The sequence below is a fragment of the Hibiscus syriacus genome, unplaced genomic scaffold (genome assembly GCF_006381635.1).
Source record: "Hibiscus syriacus cultivar Baekdansim isolate YM2019G1 unplaced genomic scaffold, ASM638163v2 tig00116976_pilon, whole genome shotgun sequence".
In the NCBI taxonomy this organism is placed as follows: Eukaryota; Viridiplantae; Streptophyta; class Magnoliopsida; order Malvales; family Malvaceae; genus Hibiscus; species Hibiscus syriacus.
Genome location: NW_024063500.1, coordinates 1034880 through 1055130, shown reverse-complemented (window position 1 = coordinate 1055130; position 20251 = coordinate 1034880). Strand labels below are relative to the sequence as shown.

General features: G+C 34.5%; 4 protein-coding genes across 4 annotated transcripts; 2 read left to right on the top strand and 2 right to left on the bottom strand.

Annotated features, from left to right (window-relative positions):
* Positions 1 to 3051: 3051 nt before the first annotated feature.
* Positions 3052 to 4466, top strand: LOC120192649 (UDP-glucuronate 4-epimerase 1-like). Its single transcript, XM_039195393.1, has one exon. It carries the CDS (start codon positions 3141 to 3143, stop codon positions 4434 to 4436), a length of 1296 nt encoding a protein of 431 aa, XP_039051324.1. The 5' UTR covers positions 3052 to 3140; the 3' UTR covers positions 4437 to 4466.
* A 2233-nt stretch (positions 4467 to 6699) lies between these two features.
* LOC120192650 (5'-deoxynucleotidase HDDC2-like) lies at positions 6700 to 9899 on the top strand. Its single transcript, XM_039195394.1, has 8 exons — positions 6700 to 7087; positions 7250 to 7374; positions 7480 to 7517; positions 7645 to 7755; positions 7888 to 7967; positions 8477 to 8513; positions 9289 to 9330; positions 9552 to 9899. Exons 1-8 carry the CDS (start codon positions 6920 to 6922, stop codon positions 9617 to 9619), a joined length of 669 nt encoding a protein of 222 aa, XP_039051325.1. The 5' UTR covers positions 6700 to 6919; the 3' UTR covers positions 9620 to 9899.
* Positions 9900 to 11684: 1785 nt separating this feature from the next.
* LOC120192696 (autophagy-related protein 18b-like) lies at positions 11685 to 12896 on the bottom strand. Its single transcript, XM_039195432.1, has 5 exons — positions 12786 to 12896; positions 12641 to 12714; positions 12432 to 12505; positions 12223 to 12332; positions 11685 to 11829 (listed from the first exon to the last, which is right to left on the bottom strand). The coding sequence occupies exons 1-5, from the start codon at positions 12842 to 12844 to the stop codon at positions 11685 to 11687; spliced, it is 462 nt and encodes a 153-aa protein (XP_039051363.1). The 5' UTR covers positions 12845 to 12896.
* A 2486-nt stretch (positions 12897 to 15382) lies between these two features.
* Positions 15383 to 18794, bottom strand: LOC120192695 (probable LRR receptor-like serine/threonine-protein kinase At2g23950). The gene is made up of 11 exons (XM_039195431.1): positions 18707 to 18794; positions 18480 to 18612; positions 18295 to 18366; positions 18060 to 18203; positions 17749 to 17820; positions 17584 to 17643; positions 17401 to 17501; positions 17179 to 17307; positions 16747 to 17091; positions 15942 to 16321; positions 15383 to 15785 (listed from the first exon to the last, which is right to left on the bottom strand). Exons 1-11 carry the CDS (start codon positions 18792 to 18794, stop codon positions 15387 to 15389), a joined length of 1923 nt encoding a protein of 640 aa, XP_039051362.1. The 3' UTR covers positions 15383 to 15386.
* Between the last annotated feature and the right edge of the window lie 1457 nt (positions 18795 to 20251).

Here is a 20251-nt window from a genome sequence, read left to right as displayed (position 1 = left end):
AAATATATTTATTTATGTTTTTTTCCCTCTTGATTTATTTAATGTTCATTTACTATTATTATTTTTATCTAACATTTTTGACCTTTTTAATAAGAGTTTCAACCAATCAGAGGTAAGTTCAGGGATCGCTATTTTACCTTTTAAATTAAAGTTACAATTTTTCTTAATTAAGACAACTGGAAATTATATAGTACCGAAAGGGCAGTCCAAGGGTGCTAACCCTTCCTTGACTGTAATCGACTCCCGAATCCGACATATCCTTGGTAAGACGCAGATCAGGTAAGAAATAAGGTATCCGATCAACCCATTTTTCATAAAATAAATGATCGGTGGCGACTCCAATCCACATTTTTCAAGTCGAAGCCCAATTCCGGGGCCCAACCGAAAGACGGTTGCGACAATTGTTAATATAAAGCTAGCCGTATATAAATTATAAGCAAATCATTGTGCACTATAGTGATTAGTGAGTGGGAATGGATTTGGTGGGTGGACACAGCAGCCATCTTCTCCCACACATTTGTGCCTCAAAATGGATTCCCCCACTGCTCCCAGTGGTATCACCCTCATCCACCACAAAATTTGGTTCAATCGGACTTGAGAAAATCCTCCACATCGGTAACCACTAACTGCTACAATCCGCACATTAAGATTAACGTAGTGGAGGGCAATTTTGTTTAAAAAATTATGATAAACATGACAGCCACTGCAAAGTGTAGACTTGCCTATAAATAGCTGCCTCTTTGCATGCAAATCTATCGTCTAGTTTTCTCCAAGCTTGTTCGATTACTTTGGGAAATGATAATGGATAGATTTTGGAAATGTTTAGCACTCGTTGCATTACTCGTGTCAACTTGTGCCAATGTTTCTGAAAGCCGAGTGGCAAGGAAAGACCTGGGTTTAAACCTGGGAGGGATTGTTGGGCATTGGGGTCGGTCTTGGTCTTGGTGGAAACGGTTCAGGCTCTGGAGCTGTTGCTGGGTCCGGGTCCAGTTCTAGTTCTAGCTCGTCTTCTTCATCAAGCTCTTCTGGTTCAGGATCCGAAGCGGGTTCGTCAGCTGGATCCTATGCTGGGTCAGGGTCAGGTAGAAGAGGAAGAGAGCTTCACATCGAGCTCTGACGAAGGGTCTCATCATCAAGTCAAGTGTATTGAATCAATCATACATTTTCAGATTTTGTCCATCACATATGCAAAAACACACTTAATTATTTGTGTTTATATATATATTATAACATGTGATATATCGATGAATCCGCAATCAAAGTAGGTCTAAATAATCAACAACTAAAACGCATGCTAACGATGATAATAATAATGTCATTTTTAGGTAATCCAGTGGGACATCTATGAATACTTGAAAAGGAAAACTGGCAAATCATAAAGATTCACAGCTAGGAAATAGTAGGAAAACATTTACCAAACAAGGAATTGAATGAAAATTAATTATAAAAAAAAAGAAGGAAAGTTCAACCCATGAAAGCATGTAGCAGATGGGAGACCCACTCACCCTCTGCGACTGCCGTTGTCATCCAGAACATTCATGCATCAATCAATTAAATATAGTTTGTTTTTATTTGAAATTTTAATATACGATGATTATATAAAATTTAAAAAATAATTAAATTATTAATCAATTAATATTATTTTTTATTAATTATATTTATATTTAAAATTATATTTTTTATCATTACTTAATAAAAACAATAATAAATCCATCTTTTCAGTTGTTTTCTTGCAGGTGGATCCCCACCACCGCAATTCGCTAACCAAGCTTGTCCTAAACCCACACACAGAAACAGAGAATCTAGAAATTCAATACACTGAAGGAAAATATTAGATAAAAAAGTACTAAAATTTATTCATTTTTTATTACATTTAGATATATATAAAATAGTCGAAATGGGGAAAGGAAGAATAATTAAGAAAACTGAAAATAGATCGGAAAATAAAATAAAATAAAATAAAAGAATGGGCACCGCCCAATTCCCACATGACTGTTAATGATCAGACAGCCGTATCCACCGGATACGCCAGCCATCGCTAATTACCCGCTGTTTTATTTCAAAAGTCTTTCGGTTTTCTCACCTAACTCTGCATTTCTAGTCACCACCGTTGCTTCCGGTAATCAGTTCATTTTGCACTAAAACTAATAATCTTCAATAATTTAAACAGCATATGCGTAAGATAATATATTAGTAACTGATATTATGGCCCCCATGTTCTGACCACCGAATTCCCTAACTACCCCTACTAATAATTTTCAAGGATAAATATTCTACAAGTTACTCGATTATAGTTTTTATAAAAAACCACCTTTTCAAAAGAAAATTACAAATAAGTTATTTATTTAGATATCATTATAAACATATCATTTCGTTATTAAAAATAATATTATTAATCTTTAAAATTTATATATCCTATTTATTTTATCATAATTTAATAAATTTAACCTTTAATATTTAATCTTATTTTTAATTTTTTATATTTTCAAACCAAACGACCTCATAATAACAATTGGGCAATTGTATTCCCTCATAAAAGCACTAATAGATTATTGTTAAATTATTATCGTACTAGGAAAATAATATGACATTTATGGGAGAAGACTAAATAGTCATGAGAAGAGAAAAAAATTAAAATTTTATATGTGAATGGTCAAATTAATTAAACTATTTTAAAATTATAAGCAGATTAATATATTATATAATTGAGGATTAATTTATCATCGATCATTTAATTTAATAAATTTAGACATATTTTACCTATTTTAAAAACAAATGTGTCCTCCCTCCTCCGTTCTTACTTTATCAATTATTTTACATTAGTGCTATTAATTTAATGCAGAAGGCCAAACATTTTAGAAAAATGACAGTCAATCAATCGTACCTATGATATGTGGGTGACCACTATATATAAATCCCTTCATCGCCTTCTCACGATAAGCAGGTGCAGGGAAAATTATAACTCTCTTCCTTTTTTTCTTCATTTGTTTTCTTTTCTTCTTTTTTTCTCTACAAATTAACATAAAAATAGTCTCATTTTCTTTCTTATCATTTTGATCTGCTAATAATCCAGTCATTTCGATAAAATTTTGTTTTTTGAAGAAAGGAAAAAAGTTTTAGAAATATAAATTAGTACGACAATGCCGTCCTTGGAGGAGGAGCTGTTTCCGTCGACGCCAGGGAAGTTCAAGATCGACAGAGGGCAAAGTATGAACCGTCAATTCCATCGTTATTTCGCTTCGACCAGCACCATGTTCTTATGGGCTCTTTTCTTGATAGCATTGACGGCGTCGTATTTGAGTTTCCAGAGTTTCGTTGATTCCGGTAGCCGGTGTTTTAGTGCTTCGTGGGGTGGTATTCAGTGGGAGAAGCAAGTTCGTAACTCTGCTCAGATCCATCGTTCCGGTGGGATGTCCGTTCTGGTGACCGGCGCGGCTGGTTTTGTAGGGACACACGTTTCACTCGCACTGAAAAAACGGGGTGATGGTGTTGTTGGGCTTGACAACTTCAATAACTATTACGACCCTTCGTTGAAGAGAGCCAGGAGATCGCTTCTCAACAGCCATGGCGTTTTTGTGGTCGAAGGTGATTTGAACGACGTCAAACTCTTGGCTAAGCTCTTCGACGTGGTGGCTTTTACTCACGTGATGCATTTAGCAGCTCAAGCCGGAGTCAGGTACGCCATGGAAAACCCCAACTCGTATGTTCACAGCAACATCGCCGGTCTCGTCACGCTTCTCGAGGTCTGCAAATCCGCTAATCCCCAGCCGGCAATCGTCTGGGCCTCATCCAGTTCCGTTTACGGTTTGAACGATAAGGTCCCTTTCTCCGAAGCCGACAGGACCGATCAGCCGGCAAGTTTATACGCCGCCACGAAAAAGGCCGGCGAAGAAATCACCCACACTTACAATCACATCTATGGTCTATCAATTACAGGATTGCGATTCTTCACCGTGTACGGTCCCTGGGGAAGGCCCGATATGGCGTATTTTTCGTTCACGAGAAATATTTTGCAAGGCAAACCGATCACCTTATACCGGGGAAAGAATCGGGCCGATTTGGCGCGGGATTTCACCTACATTGATGATATCGTAAAGGGCTGTTTGGGTTCATTGGATACATCCGGGAAAAGTACCGGGTCCGGCGGGAAGAAAAAAGGGAACGCACCGTACAGAATATTCAATCTGGGCAATACGTCGCCGGTTAAGGTGCCGGAGTTGGTGAACATCCTGGAGAGACATTTGAAGGTGAAGGCGAAGAGGAATATCATAGATATGCCAGGAAACGGCGACGTTCCGTTCACCCACGCGAACATCAGTTATGCCCAAAGGGCATTCGGGTACAAACCCACAACCGATTTGCAAACCGGGTTAAAGAAATTTGTTAGATGGTATTTATCTTATTATGGTTATAATAACCGCAAAGGTTTGCAATAAAATTTAATTTTCCCTGTTTTTATTTTTTTTAAATGTAAGTAATTTCTTCAAGTTTCCCGTTATAAATGAAATAGAAACGCAATGAAGAAAAAAAAAGGATCAAATTCTTTGCTTTGGGTGGGCAGTGAAAAAGAAAGGAAACTTAACCCCTGTTCATCTTTTCTTTTGTTCTTCTTTTCCTTGCAAGTAAAGTTCAAAGATTTGCATTAATTTCTGAGTTTCTCTTCATTATTATTTAAATTTCATTTCTTTCGATGACTCTCTAATGCTGTGGAAGACTGACATCCGGGGATTACTCGCGGTGTTAATTTTAAAGTAAATAGAGACAACTAAGGAAGAAAGAGACTGGTGAGTGGTGGTGGGGCAACCGTGGGTTTTTCTGAAAAGAAAGAGATGAAAATCGTACGGCAGCCGTTCGATTCGGCTAAAACTGTGGGTTTTTCTGACCCACTCTCTCTCCCGCTGTAAAGACCTCAAGCGTCATATCGCATTCAGCCCTGATGTTTTCCTTACTTGTCAATAACCAGCTCGGCTGTTCGCTCCATCGCCCATTATTTCTTTCCGTTGAAATTATCCATTATATTATTTTAGTTTCCTTTTGCTTTTATGCCTTAACTAGGATTCTGTAAGAAGGAATCCGAAGCATTGTGTGTGTGTGGAAGAAGATAAATGTTGCGTATAGTGGGGTACGACGTGCGCTGGTTTTTTGTTTTAAATGTATCGACAGGTCAAGATCTCACCGACAAAACTTGTGGGGTCCTTATTTGATTGGTGAACATGTGGGCATGTTCCGTTGGTGATTAACATCCTTAATTAGAGCAAATTTGATTCCATTAAGCAAACCAACCTTTTCCAGGAAAGTGATTCCATAAACATCGACTCCAATCTTCAACTTTCACTGTTGGATTAATCCCATACCAATATTAAGATAATATTTCATCAACATAATATTGTGTTATAATATGAAAATTATCTTGAGAGTAGGTGAGGTAGAAAGTCACATAAAGCTTGAAGAGGTTACTAGAAATGAAGTGAAGATGTGGACTCACGTCAAGTATTATTGACGCATGTATATTATACATTACGAAGGTCCTAATCTTGCTGCCTGATATTATTGAAAGAGTGGGATAATGTTAAGCAGATCGTGGACAAATACCTTGGCTTTAGTGTGACCAGCTGAAGACGGTAATGTAATGCTAACTCATGTCATTTTGTTAAAATCACCGTCTGTCAGATGGATGCAACTTATGCCTAACTTTCATACATATGTCTTAAATGCATCGTATATCAACGTATTCATTTCTATTTTTTTTCACCTCATCCTCATGTTTATTTTTTTTATAATTACTTCGGCTTGTACTTATTAGGACATATGTTAAGGAAAGGATCGACGTGGTAGGTGAAAATAATATTTTTTTAAAAAATTTAAAATTATCATACATTTAAATGTATTGTATATATTTTTCTTTATTCACTCTTAAAAGTTTATAAATTTGTTAGTTTCTTAAAATTTAAAAGTTTACCTTTAATATAAAGCCCTTCGTCCGCATCCATATATATATATATATATATATATATCTTCTTGTAATTTAGGGGTTTCAATTTTCAATATGAAAACTCTACGTTTTTGTGTTCCATTTATCTTGTGTATATATGTCTTCTTGTAATTTAGCGGTTTCAATTTTCAATATGAAAACTCTACGTTTTTGTGTTTCATTTGTCTTGTTTATATCATTCAATGTTTCCGTAAATAAAGTTAAACTATTGATATCATATGGGCACCCCATAAATATAACATAGTTATTAATCGTATATCCAAAAGTTCTATTGCGTCTCAAATTTTATCTATCGTCTGATCATCGTTTGGCATCTAAAAACCTAACTACTCATTTCTCCTTATTCTAAACATGTTCATGTCTAACGCTATGGTTTAGTCTTCTCTTTATTCAAAATAAAAAAAAGAAGAGAAAAAGCTCCACGTTTAAAAAACCCTAAATACACGTTTAAAAAAACCTAAATACACTATGTTATTTCAATTATGTTAGAAAATAAATTTGATCTGGTAGTCGATAATAATAAATTTATAATTGATAAAAAAATTTAAATAATAAATTTAAATTATTTATAAATATTTACAATTAAATATTGAGTGAGTAAAGAGTAAGATCTATATGAATAAAAATATTATTTTAAGAATATTTTAGTCTAAATTATAGAAATTGTTCATTATTTAAGAATAAAATTTTGATATTTCCCGCAAACGCAACGAATTAATTAATAGAAAATCGAAAAATTAGAAGATCTAAAAAAGAAAAGAGAAAAAAAATTGGAGAGTGGGAGCCAACTAGTGTTTCCTTGTAGAGCATCGGCTTCCTCAGTGGCATTCCTAGTCCCTTCTTTCACTTCCTCGACTCGACTCGACTCGACTCGACTCGACTTCAAATCATTCCTCACCCGCACCGCCTGCCTTTACACTTCCCCGAATGTCTTCCTCATCTTTCTCCTCCGTCACCGACGGTAACGATATCAATCCTCCACCTCCCTCCTCTTCCAGTGACGTCGTTTCCGCTACGACTGCGACTGCGGCTGCGGCTGCTCCCTCCTCGGCTTCTTCCGCCATCGATTTTCTTACTCTCTGTCACAGCCTCAAGGTATTTATTAAACAATTTCTTTTAGTTTGGCATAGTTTTAAATAATTAAGGTACAAATGGAAATGATATACTTCATGAGTTAAATTTGAATTCTGCCTAATAGTTTTAAACAATTTATTTATTTATTTCATGACTGGTTTTTGAATAAATTTTAACGAATAGACGACGAAGCGAACGGGTTGGGTGCGGAGAGATGTACAGAATCCGGAATCCATAGCTGATCATATGTGTCGAATGGGATTAATGGCTTTAATTGCTTCTGATATTCCTGGAATTGATCGTGACAAGTTAGTTGTACTACCTTTCCCCCCCCCCCCCTAAGATTTCTCTAATTTCAGTTCATTCTTTGACTAATATATTTTTGCTTTTTTTTAATTCCCGTATTTTTTTAGGTGTGTTAAAATGACAATTGTTCATGATATCGCTGAAGGTCAGATAAATAAAGTGTCTTTTCAGCTGAGATTTGAATGAATTGAATTTTGATTTTTTTTATAAATAAATGTGATTTTTAACATACCGTAATCGTTATTTTGGGTTTATTTATCTTTTTTGAACAGCCATCGTTGGTGATATTACCCCTTCAGATGGTATATCTAAGGATGAGAAGAGTCGAAGAGAGCGCGAAGCCTTAGATCATATGTGCAAATTACTTGGTGGAGGGTCTAGAGGTTAACTAATTGTTCTCCCTTGTCATTTAGAAATGTTTATGAAAAGAGAGGGAGGGAGGGGAGATTGGGGTTGAGCTTGAATCTCATAATGATGTATAATTCCACATAATTTTTTGGTTTAATTGATTGCAGCTAAAGAAGTAGCTGAATTATGGATGGAGTATGAAGAAAATTCTTCCTCTGAAGCCAAAATTGTCAAAGACTTTGACAAGGTGTGTAGCATATGCATATTTTTCATATTCATGATTTATCAACACACCGGAACATATCAAGTGAATTTAGTTTTGAAAGATACATATTAAATGTGAATTCATCTCGCTAGTATTTTTTATTTATACTTATATTATGCCCAAGAATAGAAGAATCAACAACTTAATAGCATGCTTAGTTACTTGTATGATAGAAATAAGAATGGTTTTGTTACCCTTAGTTGTAAGTTCTGTTTTCATTCAATATTCTTCTTATTTGTGTTGGCGAGCTTATCTCATTTTCTGTACATGTGGTGATTTATTCTTTAATTCACCAATCTCTATGTATATCCAGTTTTGTTATCCTTTGATTATAGCATTTAGACCTCAAATTACTTTAAGTTAATCTCAGTTCAACTGATGTTGGTGACTTTTATCGCTGGCTACATCTAAACATGTTTTTAGTTCTGTAAAATTTTCTTAGGCTGATAAATGCTGTTTAATCTGATGTTGGCTTGTCCTGTCACATGAAGGTGGAGATGATACTTCAAGCATTGGAATATGAGAACGGTAAGGTTTCTTGTTCTCGGTTTATTTTTTCCTTTATAGTGTACATTGCATAGTTGCATAAGCATCAGTATTTATGATCTGATTGTAATGGTAATTCACCTTACACATATGGTTTACAGGAACGTAAAATAGTTTTAACCATTTCTCCAGAATAAGCTATAACTTTCTGAGAATGAGAGCCAAACTCGGGAAAATGATTAAAGAAAACAGGAAAAATAGTGTGGAAAACTTAAGGCAGTGTAGTTGAAAAGCTGGTTTTAATGTTTTTTTCCCCCAGCTGTTACGTGCGAGTGCATCTCTTGTATTCTGCTGGGATTTGTGTCATCATATTCTTGTCTGCCCCTGCATCTTGGTCTCTATGTGCTCATATAGTTTGGTCAACAAATACAGGATCATCGTAATAGATTATCAGTTGTGAACTTCTAAGTTCGAACTACCTTTCTTTAGTTTTATTAGTCGTTCTACTTACATTTAAAGCTTTCTTGCGTACATTAAATTAGATTTGTGGCCGATAGATTTATGCAACTGCAGTGTCACACCAGCTCTTCAGTGCACATATCGATTTAATGGACATTTTTGGTGCATGCATTTTATATGCTGTGGAAACATGTCTAATGATTCAATAAAATCAGGATATATTGTCCTTTTAAATTATTTATTTTTCAAAATTTGCACCCTTTGTCATTTCAAATTAAGCTCTATCTAATCGATGTAGCCATTACTCATTGTTAATGAGTTTCATGGAAACTAATGTGTTTTTTCTGGACTTATGCAGAGCAAGGGGTGGACTTGGATGAGTTTTTCCAGTCAACTGCCGGTGTGTAATTTTCTTTGTCTTGAAATTTCAGCCTATAAACTATTGAAATTTCCAGTCAAATTTGTTACTTTTCTTTGTTATTAAACCTATATAAACTATTGAACCTAAACATGCTTAGTTGTTCATCTTAGACAAATAACTTTGCATTATTCCTTGAGATTGCATTATTCATGAGCAAATTTGATTTGAACTGCTAATATGGGTACTTAACATATTTGCAGGGAAGTTCCAGACTGATGTTGGAAAAGCTTGGGCCTTGGAAATAGCATCGAGAAGAAAAAAAAATTGAAGAACTGAGTAAAAACATTTTTAGGCTACATGCTTGGGAAGTGTTCTCTTGCCTTAAGCTGGTTCTGGCATGGTGAGTTCAACCAATTATTAGTGCCCACTATTAATCTCTTTTTAATCATATGATAATCATTACAACAGGTAGGCGTTTTGTCCTGTTTTTTTTCGTTTTCTTGAAGCTTCCTTCTCTTCTTCAATCAAGTCTACTGATGATAACGTTGTTGTGATAGATGAAACAAATTTTGGAAAAACCTTAGCTATGTGAGAAAATATTTTCCTTACTCCGCACCCTTTCTTTCAAGATTGATTTATGAGATTCTTTCAGGGCCTCTCTTTTAAAGAAGACGATGCAAACCTTGATGTTTTGCAAATTACCCAGTAGTTTGTTTGCATAAATATGTTATTTTGTCACTAGAGTAGTAGATTATGGCGATTAGGTCCATTATCTTTTAGTTTTTTTTTCCATAACAACCATTATTCGGTCCATTGATCGATTTATCTGAATCGGGTATTACAAATATTCATTACAGGGACAACTCGCCCTGTCTAATTTATACTATTTTTAATTTTAGGACTCAAACACTATACATTGCTTAAGAGATAAATCATAAGAAAAATAATTCGAAAAATAGTATTAAGCACAAAAGGAATGCATACCACTAAGACAATAAAATAATGCGAGTACAACGTGCAAGATAGAAGAAGAATTAATGCATCGTGCAAAATCATGGAATATGATTATGCAATAAATAGCATAAAACACTTTTTTATGAGTGATTTTCTCCAATCCAAAGCAACATCAATACGCTTGTCTCTTTCTATTAGGGATATTATGCAATAAACAAAATTTACTTTTAGCATGTAGTCCGTTTGAAGATTTCCCTTGGCCCCTTTCATGGATGTAGCCTGTACTGTGAAACCGAAGTTAACCGTATTATTCTCGACTGAATTTGGTATTACGAGCCAACATATAAATTACCATGTTTAAATGTACCTTCATATAAGTATCTATACCTGGATCTGGAACAATGCCTGCTTGCTCCTCCCTTCTGCTGACCTTCTCCATCAGTTCTTCATAACCGTAAAACGAATGTTATTTCGGACACCATCGGGTATTTAAGTTACAGGTGAATGCTAGTTTGGTGATAAATGAAAGATCACCTTCTCGGCTGCCTGAACCCTGACAACGGGCCGAAAAATTGAGTGTTTCCCTGACCGTCATCTCCGGGGTGTGCAAATCATCTTGGCTTATATATGCCGAAGTTTTCCGGGGAACAAATTCCTCTAGCTTGTATCCATTGTAAGAAATCTCCCCAATTACCTATTACAATCCACAAACACTCGCACAAATCTTCTTATATATTCCATCAACACATTATATATGGATGTTCCATATTACTTATTGTCATAGCAATAAATTTAATATTTTATGACCAAGATAATTTCATAGATTTGCTTTACATTTTCTATTGCATATTGCAGCTTGCAATCAAACTAAAGCTCCACTTAGATGTATAGTAAGATTAATACGTGTTTAAGTACAAAAATGCATTTATATATAAGCTTTTTATAATTTAAAATAATATGCTTTTATTATCTTTTATACACTTTAGTTGGATTTGGTTTTAATTTTTTTTATTCACTAAAAAAATCGAACATGTATTATTCTATATGAAAAATTATCATATATAATAATGAACTTTCTATACATATTTATTTTTATATAACTATTATTTTAGATAATTAAAATTTATTTATTTATTTTACAAAAACTCTATTAACGAACTGTGCCGGCCTCATTAGTTTAGTGCCATTGAATAATAAGAAAAAAGAATCAGATCACGTTGAACTATGGTCTTGTTCACGTTGAACTCTGCAAAACAAACACAAAACCCAGTTTAGATTTGATGTCACTTTGAATATAAATAGATATGGAGTTACAATTCACCTGTCGAGTCTTTGTCTAGTCTTGTGCAACAACTCAAGGTTATCTTTCTGGATGTTTTTGAGAAGCTTCTGTATGAAAACATGGCGTTCCTCAGGTCTAAGCTTGCTCATATCTACGTCTAATTTTCCTCTACCAGAGGTTGCATGAGGATCAACTGTTGAAGAACTCGACGCCTACTTAACTCCATTCCACTCCAATCATCATATTCATACCCCATGCTATCCATTTCCAATAAATATATAATCAAATCTCCAAAAGTTAATCTGCACAAGGAACACAATAGTTTTGGGTTTCGATTATGAATAGCTATGGTTGCAGCCTTGCAGTGCTAGTTCCAAACCTCAGCCCTTTATATATATATTTTAAAATTTTAATAATTACTAAGAATGTGATCTAAAGAGATTGTTATTTATTTAGAGGTTTTAGATTTAAGTAATTGTGTCTATAATATGTATGTTGTGAATGATTAAAAAAATTCTAAATAAATATTATCTTATAACTATCTCAGTCTATTAAAAATTTTTTGAGTTATCTATAATAAATATTATCTTATATCCGGTCAAAACTGAATATTTAAATCCATTCATAAAAAGGATGAAGAATATACAGTAAAATATCCAAATGAGGGCATTATGGAGCTTGAAAGTTCTTTTTACCTTGTCCTATTCAAATGAACAGCGAGAATTGAAGTTAGGAAAGTCATTTCTCGAAGAGGAGTACTAGTTATTGTATTGAACAAACAGAGACGACGTGGATATAAAGATGGCTGCAGCAATAGTAATCCATAGTCATTACACAGTTGACTGCTAAATTATAATTCAAAAATCAGAAGAAAAAAAAGGAGTATCGTGATTCAGTGAAGCACCTGTTCACCAGCCCCAACAACGGCGAGAAGACTTGAACTATACAGCATCTCAACAATAATGAAAGCTCCAGCAGCTAGCGAACAAACAAAATTTTAAAAGACAAATAATAAATCAAATATTTGATTTAAAAGCTTGGAAGTTGGAACACATTCGTTGAAAATCAATAACAGGTAAATGAAAACAAATAAAATTTGCGGAATTAACTCACCTCGTTCGTAGCAGAGCCTTCCGGTGCTTGAATCGATTATTTTGAAACCATCTTTAGTGCTTATTGCAAAACCACTGCGAAGTTGAAACCAAAATAGATATATGATTAAACAGGAAAAAAAGAAGAATTCCAAGTTAAAACTTACCTGTTGTCTTGATTCAAAGAAGCGCAGAGGATTGGGCAAGCGGATGAGTGATTGGCCATTACGGAAGTCGTTGCTCCCCGTGGAAGGAATTTCGAAAATCCTTCGCCGAAAAAGCATCTTTAAACTCGACTCCCCACCAAATCTGATGTAGGTTCGAATTTAATTTATATATTTATTTTAAATTATTATTTGATACACATATGATGATAATCTAATCCGAGTTTAATTGATTTTAATTTAACTCAATTTAATAAAATTTGATCTTAAAAAATAGAGAGGATGAATTCAGATTCGAAATTAAGATAAATATCTCTTACTCAATTCCAAATAGTAGTGTAATTTTCTTACACATTTAAAGGTAATCGTATTATAACCATGTCTATATTTTTTCATTTTATTTTTGAAAAGGGAATTTTATATGATTAAAAATTCATATAAAATGGAACATCGATAAAGTCTAGTTAAAAATCCCTCTACTCTTAATTGAAAGAAAAAGAGTATGATAAATTGATATCGAACAAAAAAAAAACGAACCTACATTTAAGACCACACATAACCAAGACCAACAGGCCAATATAACTCCATATCGAGCTAAATAGGTTAGCCCCGCCTCACCCCACGACAACACAGCCAACCACACAAGAACAGTTCCACAGACCACCACGATTGGAGACATGGAAGCTGTCGCATACCATCGCCAAGCCTACCCACCAGAAAACACACAGCAAAAACTACAAACAAACCAAACGAACGCAACACAGCAACCCACCTAAAACCAGACTACCCAACCTGCACATATGTGCTCGCGAAGCACATAGACAGCCAACAAAATCAGAAAATATAAACCTGCAACACCGAGCACAATAACACCAGAGAGGATAGGACATCAACCCCCCCCCCCTCCTCGACAGCACACCCAAAGAGAAAATCAATCTCCCAGCACCGAAACAAGGCTACCTAATAGGAACAAAAGCGTTCTGCAGATTTTCTCGTTAAACGACACATCTTTCCTACAAACCCAAATGGACCAAGTGAAACCGAAGAAGGCTGCGTTCCAGGTTTTCTTGCAGGAACTAGAGACAGGAACCTCATCCCCAAGCAGAAAGAAATAAACGAACATCACCTGGACACACAAATTGAAGGTTCCAAAAAGTGAACCACCTTTGTCAAACATTCCAGACCACACTGCACTGAAAAAACAGATAAAAAGTCCACTCAGGCTCGTTGCCACAGAACACACACAAACAATTAGCTGGGCTCTTCACTAAATAAAAAATTTATATCCAATCTGATATTAAATTTTATCTCAAAATTTGAGTTAAATTTTAGATAATATAAAATCTTCTTAAACTCAAATCAGTTCAAATAAAAGATATCATCTCACGTTGGATCGAGTTTTCCACAAAAAAAAAAACGACCATTGTATAATAAAGTAATAAACCCACCATGGCATCACTCAACTACTTTCACCGACAAAAAATTGATCCTGGGGCGAACCTAGAAGACAAATGGATTGGCCTCTCCTGATTTGAGCAAATTATACAATTAGTCCTTTTCAAAAAAAATATTATGTTAATTTAAGTCCTTCAACCTTTAGATTACCCCTTAATTAAATGGTGGGAAATTAACATATTTAGTCCATCTTAAAATCACTAATTTAATTTAAGCTTCCTAACACAAAATCTTTAGTTTAGACCCTTTCAACATTTTATATTTTAGCTCGACTTCTCAAGAGACTCAACCTATAGAAACTATAGACGTAATGTTAATATCATGCTCATATTATTTCAATGCATTAATAATTCATATTATATACAATATATTTGTATATTATTTGCTGTTGTAAAGTGTCGATTTATATGTTCTTCCAAAATTACCGATTCAAACAAAGATGAATAGTAACAGTAAATTCATGATTCCATGAATAACCGCATGAGAAGTTAAATGATGAAAAGATGACGATATTCCCCAGTCACAGCAGAAGGACAAACAAAAGCAAAGTTACACCTCTAAAGAACAATACGAGAGAGTTCATAGGAGGAGCAAAGGATTCAACTTTGAAGGACCAAATCGAGTGAAAGAGACAGAGCCAACAACAAGGGCATGCATGATACTGCAAAAGCATCCCCCACCTCACTCAGACTCAACAGACCATTGGCAACTATCCTTTCCCTTTCCCTTTCACTTTCACAGCACAAATATCTAGCAAATACAAAAAAAAAAGCATAATATAATATAACATATTCCATTTTTTAAAAGTCAAAACTGTCAAAATCACAGTGTTCGAGTCTCTGTCTCACACTTGGGAGCAGAGACTCTGATGCCATTTGTTTCTCCCTTGCAAATACCTACTGCAACAGTGCTCATTGCACCCTTCTCTCATTTGCCAGAACAAAAAGTTAGATAAAAACCAACATAAAACTGTATGATGGATATTTACATTACAATCCCAGAATTTATATAATCTTAACATCAAAGTTTTTTAAAGACAAGCCTGCACTGCACCATTTTCTTCTTTTCAAACTTGGGTAACTTGTAAAGAATCTAATAAAGAATTCACACACTCTCTCTCTATATATATATTTCACTTTCACCTCTTTTTTACCTTGGACCGGAGAGTTCCATGGCATAGGAATCCAAAGAATGTTCATCGTCGTCATCTATTCCTGTTCCCAGCATGTTGCCTGATTCATCATCATAACTCTTTCCATCATGTTTTGATCCAGTGGTAGAGGGATGCATACTTTTGTTACCGAAGCTGTTAGGAAAGTGGATCAAAATGGAATTGCTATGATTATGTGATGCCGCCCATTTCTCAGCAAGGCCATCACCTTCGAGCATCCGGACCACTTCAGACATTTTTGGACGATGGGCCGGAAGGTACTGAGTACAAATCAAAGCCACTTGGAGCATCTCCCCCACTTCGATCCTGTCATAGTTGTTCCCTAGCTCTCGGTCCACCAATACTTCCACTTTGTTTTCTTGATGTATTTTCTTCACCTGTCACCATAAAATTCCCAATGTTACTCCATCAACGCTCTTCATATATATATATCGTTTTATGCTCTAAGCTGATACTTCCATGCAAAGGTATCAACTAATTGATACTAATAGAAAGCAAGAGTTAATATTTTTATTGTTGGTGAGTAAACTAACCCATTCGAGCATTGCTCCTTTCTGACTAACAGTTTTTCCAAACTCGAGAGCTCTCATTCCAGTTATGAGCTCTATCAAGAGAATGCCAAACCCAAACACATCAGTTTTCTCTGAAGACTGGCCAGTTGAAAGGTACTCTGGTGCAATGTGCCCAACAGTGCCACGAACAGCAGTTGTGACATGGGAATCAGCATGATCAAGGAGCTTCGCTAGGCCAAAGTCACCAACAATAGCTTCACAATAATCATCCAGAAGAACATTAGCTGCCTTCACATCTCTGTGGATTATTTTTGGATCACATTGCTCATGTAGATAAAGAAGTCCCCTCGCAGCTCCAATCGCAATCCTCTTCCTTGTATTCCAGTCTAGAGCCGGTTTTCCTGCCAAAACTCAATCCATTTACATTAGAGGAACAATAAATTAGAGTCAAGAAATGAAAATACAGTAATAGCTTATTATATTAATATATAATTGGAAGAAATGACTAAACATGAAAGGCGGATTGTAAAAATGAGCCCAAAAAGTACTGTCTACAAGAATTAGACTAACATTTAATGAAAACTATTGTGAACAGTAAATTAATTTAAAAGAAAAGAATGGAATAATTACTCTAAACATGGTTAGGATCCACATACTGGACCATATTTTTCCCATTTCAAGCAATGGTGGTCCATGGCAATAGTAGACATTGAAAGTGCAACAATACAGTGGTTGTGCAGTTATTCATCGTAGAAAATAGGCAATCCACTTGTCCGGCATGAGAATTGAATGAGAGAAGTTACAGCAAAGTAAAACTAGGACCAACCTCTGAGCCTGGATGCCACACTTCCATTAGACATGTACGGGTAGACAAGAAGTCTCTCATTAGAAGTAGCACAATATCCAATTAAACGAAGCAGATTACGGTGAACCGCTAAGCCGATCATCTCCAACTCAGTCACGAACTGCGACTCCCCAAAACTTCCCGTCAAGTCTTTTAGCCGCTTCACGGCCACAAGAGTCTCATCTCCGAACTTTCCCTTGTAGACATTACCGAAACCTCCTGTGCCTAGTATGTTCTTGGAGCTGAAGTTGTCTGTAGCAAGCTGGAGTTCCCTGAAAGTGAAGTTTCTAAGGTTACCAAATCTAATAAGGCCCTCTTCCTGTTTGTCTGCAATATACATGTCACGATTTTAGATCACTTTAAACAAGCGTATAAAAGGAAACTATTAACATTTATATAGTCATTGTCACCAACCACTAATATTCAGACTCGTTAGCCTTTTCCGTTTCTTTCTGTGCCACAGTACGGCAAATGTGAGTATAAGAGAGGCAAAACTGAGGCTGATTCCGAGTGCGACGCCTAGCCTCTTGGAATTTTGTTCCCCTGATTCATGAGGCGAAAAAGCAATATATATAAAACCATTAACAAGAGGAGGAATAGTTGTGGAGAGTTACAAAAGGGTTTGAAGAGAGTTACCATTTGATGAACCTAGGGAAAATGAATAGGGAGTGGCATCGGCAGATCCCAAGCAAACTTCAGTAGAGCTGCTTCCACAAATCAATGGATTTCCCACAATACTACAATCCACGCACCAATAGGCAAAATTAAAACAAAATGATCATAATAATTGATCAGATAGGTGCAGCAAACAAATCATACTCGAAAGTTCTGGCAGGGAACTTGGGCACAGGTCCACTGAGATTGTTATAGGAGAAGTCCCTAAAACACCAATAATCAGACTCTGAAAATTGAAGCAGTGTTCACCGAAACGAAAGTTCAGAGAAGAAGATGAGAAAAGCCGAAAACAAAGAAATTCACACTTACAAGAAAGCAAGTTGGGGGATTTTTGCTAAAGATGCAGGAAACCGCCCAGACAAGCTATTGTTATTCAGCCTCCTAAGCTCATTACAGGACAGAACAAAATGGTATTTTCAGATGCCGTGATCACAGCTATAAATAAAACAAACACATCACAAACAATATTTGCAAATATCAAATCATATGAATTGAATCTACATCAAGATTGTTAATACAATTCAGGACCCCATCCTAGAAATCTACTCTGCTTTTCCTTCCTTCCAACTCTACTTTCCTTGGCATATGAACACAAAAGCAGTGGGGGGGGGGGAACTTACAGGTATTGCAAACTATTAAGCTGTCCAAACGACCCTGGAATTTCACTGGAAAATCGGTTGTTAGATAGATCCAAAGTCTGCAGTTTCTGAAGAGATCCAAGCTCGGGAGGGATATTACCAGATATGTTGTTGTTTTGCAGCAACCTTCAACAAAAAAAAAATATCAACATCAACGAAACAAAAATAAAAATGCAAATCCATAGCCACATGAAAAAAAATTGTAATGTCTTCTTACACTTGACGAAGATTGGTGAGGTTTCCTATCGTCCCGGACAAAGTTCCTGATAAAGACTGACTTGGAGCTCCCCTGAAAAAAAATAACCATTAAAATTATAAAACAGCTAAAACATTTTAGCTTGCCAGTACAATGTTTTTAAAAAATGATTAAACAAGCAGTAACAAAGGAGTAGAGAAACTAACAGGCCAATAACAATATTTTCAGAAGAGCAAGTGATCATAGCCCAGCTACAAGGATCAACAGAGTCTTCATCCCAGTTATTTAACACCCCATGTGGATCGTTCAATTCCCTCCTTATACTTATCAACGCTTCCACTACAAACACATAAGAAAAACACCAAACCCCATAACAAAAATTACTTTAGAAACAAGCAAATGAATAAAAAAAGATCGTTATGTGTTCCTTTACCTTCATGGTTACGAGGCTCATACGACAAAGAAACAGTAGCAGAAAAAAGGATGACGAAGAAGAAGACGAAGATAGGATAAAACCCCATTTTTCTTATGAATCAATAATAGCAGGTGCTAGTGAAAATGCAACATTTTCTCTGGTTTTAAATTCTGGGTCTTAAAACCAAACCAAAAGAAATACTACTAAATAAACAAAACTTGTCACTCTCTTTTTATTTCCCTCCCCGCTGCCAAGCTTCCTTTCTCGGTCCACAAACACACCTTTTGAAAGAAACAATACTTTAACATGTTACATAGAATTAATAAAAAAATAAGTATTTAAATTTTAATGTTTTTTCTACGTGTTTAAATTTTTTATTTATAATGTTATTATTTTAAATGTATTCTCAATAATGATGGTTAAAATATTTCATTATTTGATACGTATTACATTTAAAGAAATTTAAAAAATTATTTAAAATAAAAACTAAATATATATATATATATATATATATATATATATATATTTAAAAAATCCTCATATTTTTTTCAAATCTTAAAATACTCAAAACATTAAAAATTTTAATTTCAAACTCTAATCACCAAACATTGTTATCGTCACTGTAATTCTGATCACCGCCATCGACAAATAACCACCCCAATGAATGATAGTCTCTTAATTCTCTGAATTTGTAAACTAAATCTCTAAATCTTTAAAATTTGAAATATTCAAATCTCTAAAATCTCTTGAATCTCTTTGGCTAGTTGTTTGACGGGCCGGAACAATAGACAATCTCAACCATACACCTATAATCTGTTGCAAGGGGTGAGGGCGATGACAAAGTGTTGGGGAAATTTAGTTTTATTTCTTTTAAAAAAATATTTTTATTTAAAAAAATATTTAAATTATATAGATGCGACATGTATCACTTGATAGGCGTTTTTAATAGTCGTTATGGTCGAGACACTTAAAATGATAACGTTGTAACTTTAAAAAATAAAATATTTAATAGATGCGCCATGTATCACTTGATAGACAATTATTTTTATATTGAGTCAATTATGTATATGTAAAAATATACACAAAGTAAAAGCATTAAGAGGGCGTTCGGTTCACATAATATAATATTAGCTTTGGGAATAAGATTATTGGTATGTAATATTACTTTGTAATGTTATTACTTTGTTTGGTTAGTTTATCAAGAATGTAATTACAATATCTGATTGAAAGAATATAAAATTATTGGATAATTTACCATTTATCTATGTGATATATTTTTTTTCAATAAATTAAACTTAATATTAAATTATAAATATTTGAATGAAATTTTATAGAACTATATTAATTATACTATATACTTTTGAAAAAATACATTTAGCCTGTAATTAATATAATTAGTATATAAACTTATATTTGAATAATTTTCATATTATTTATATAAATAATATAATATAAAAATAATATTATAATCTCGGGTGAATAAAATTATTATTTTCAATGTATAAATGTACTATTATAATAACTCAAATTATTTATTATTTTAAGTAATTATATATTTTAAAT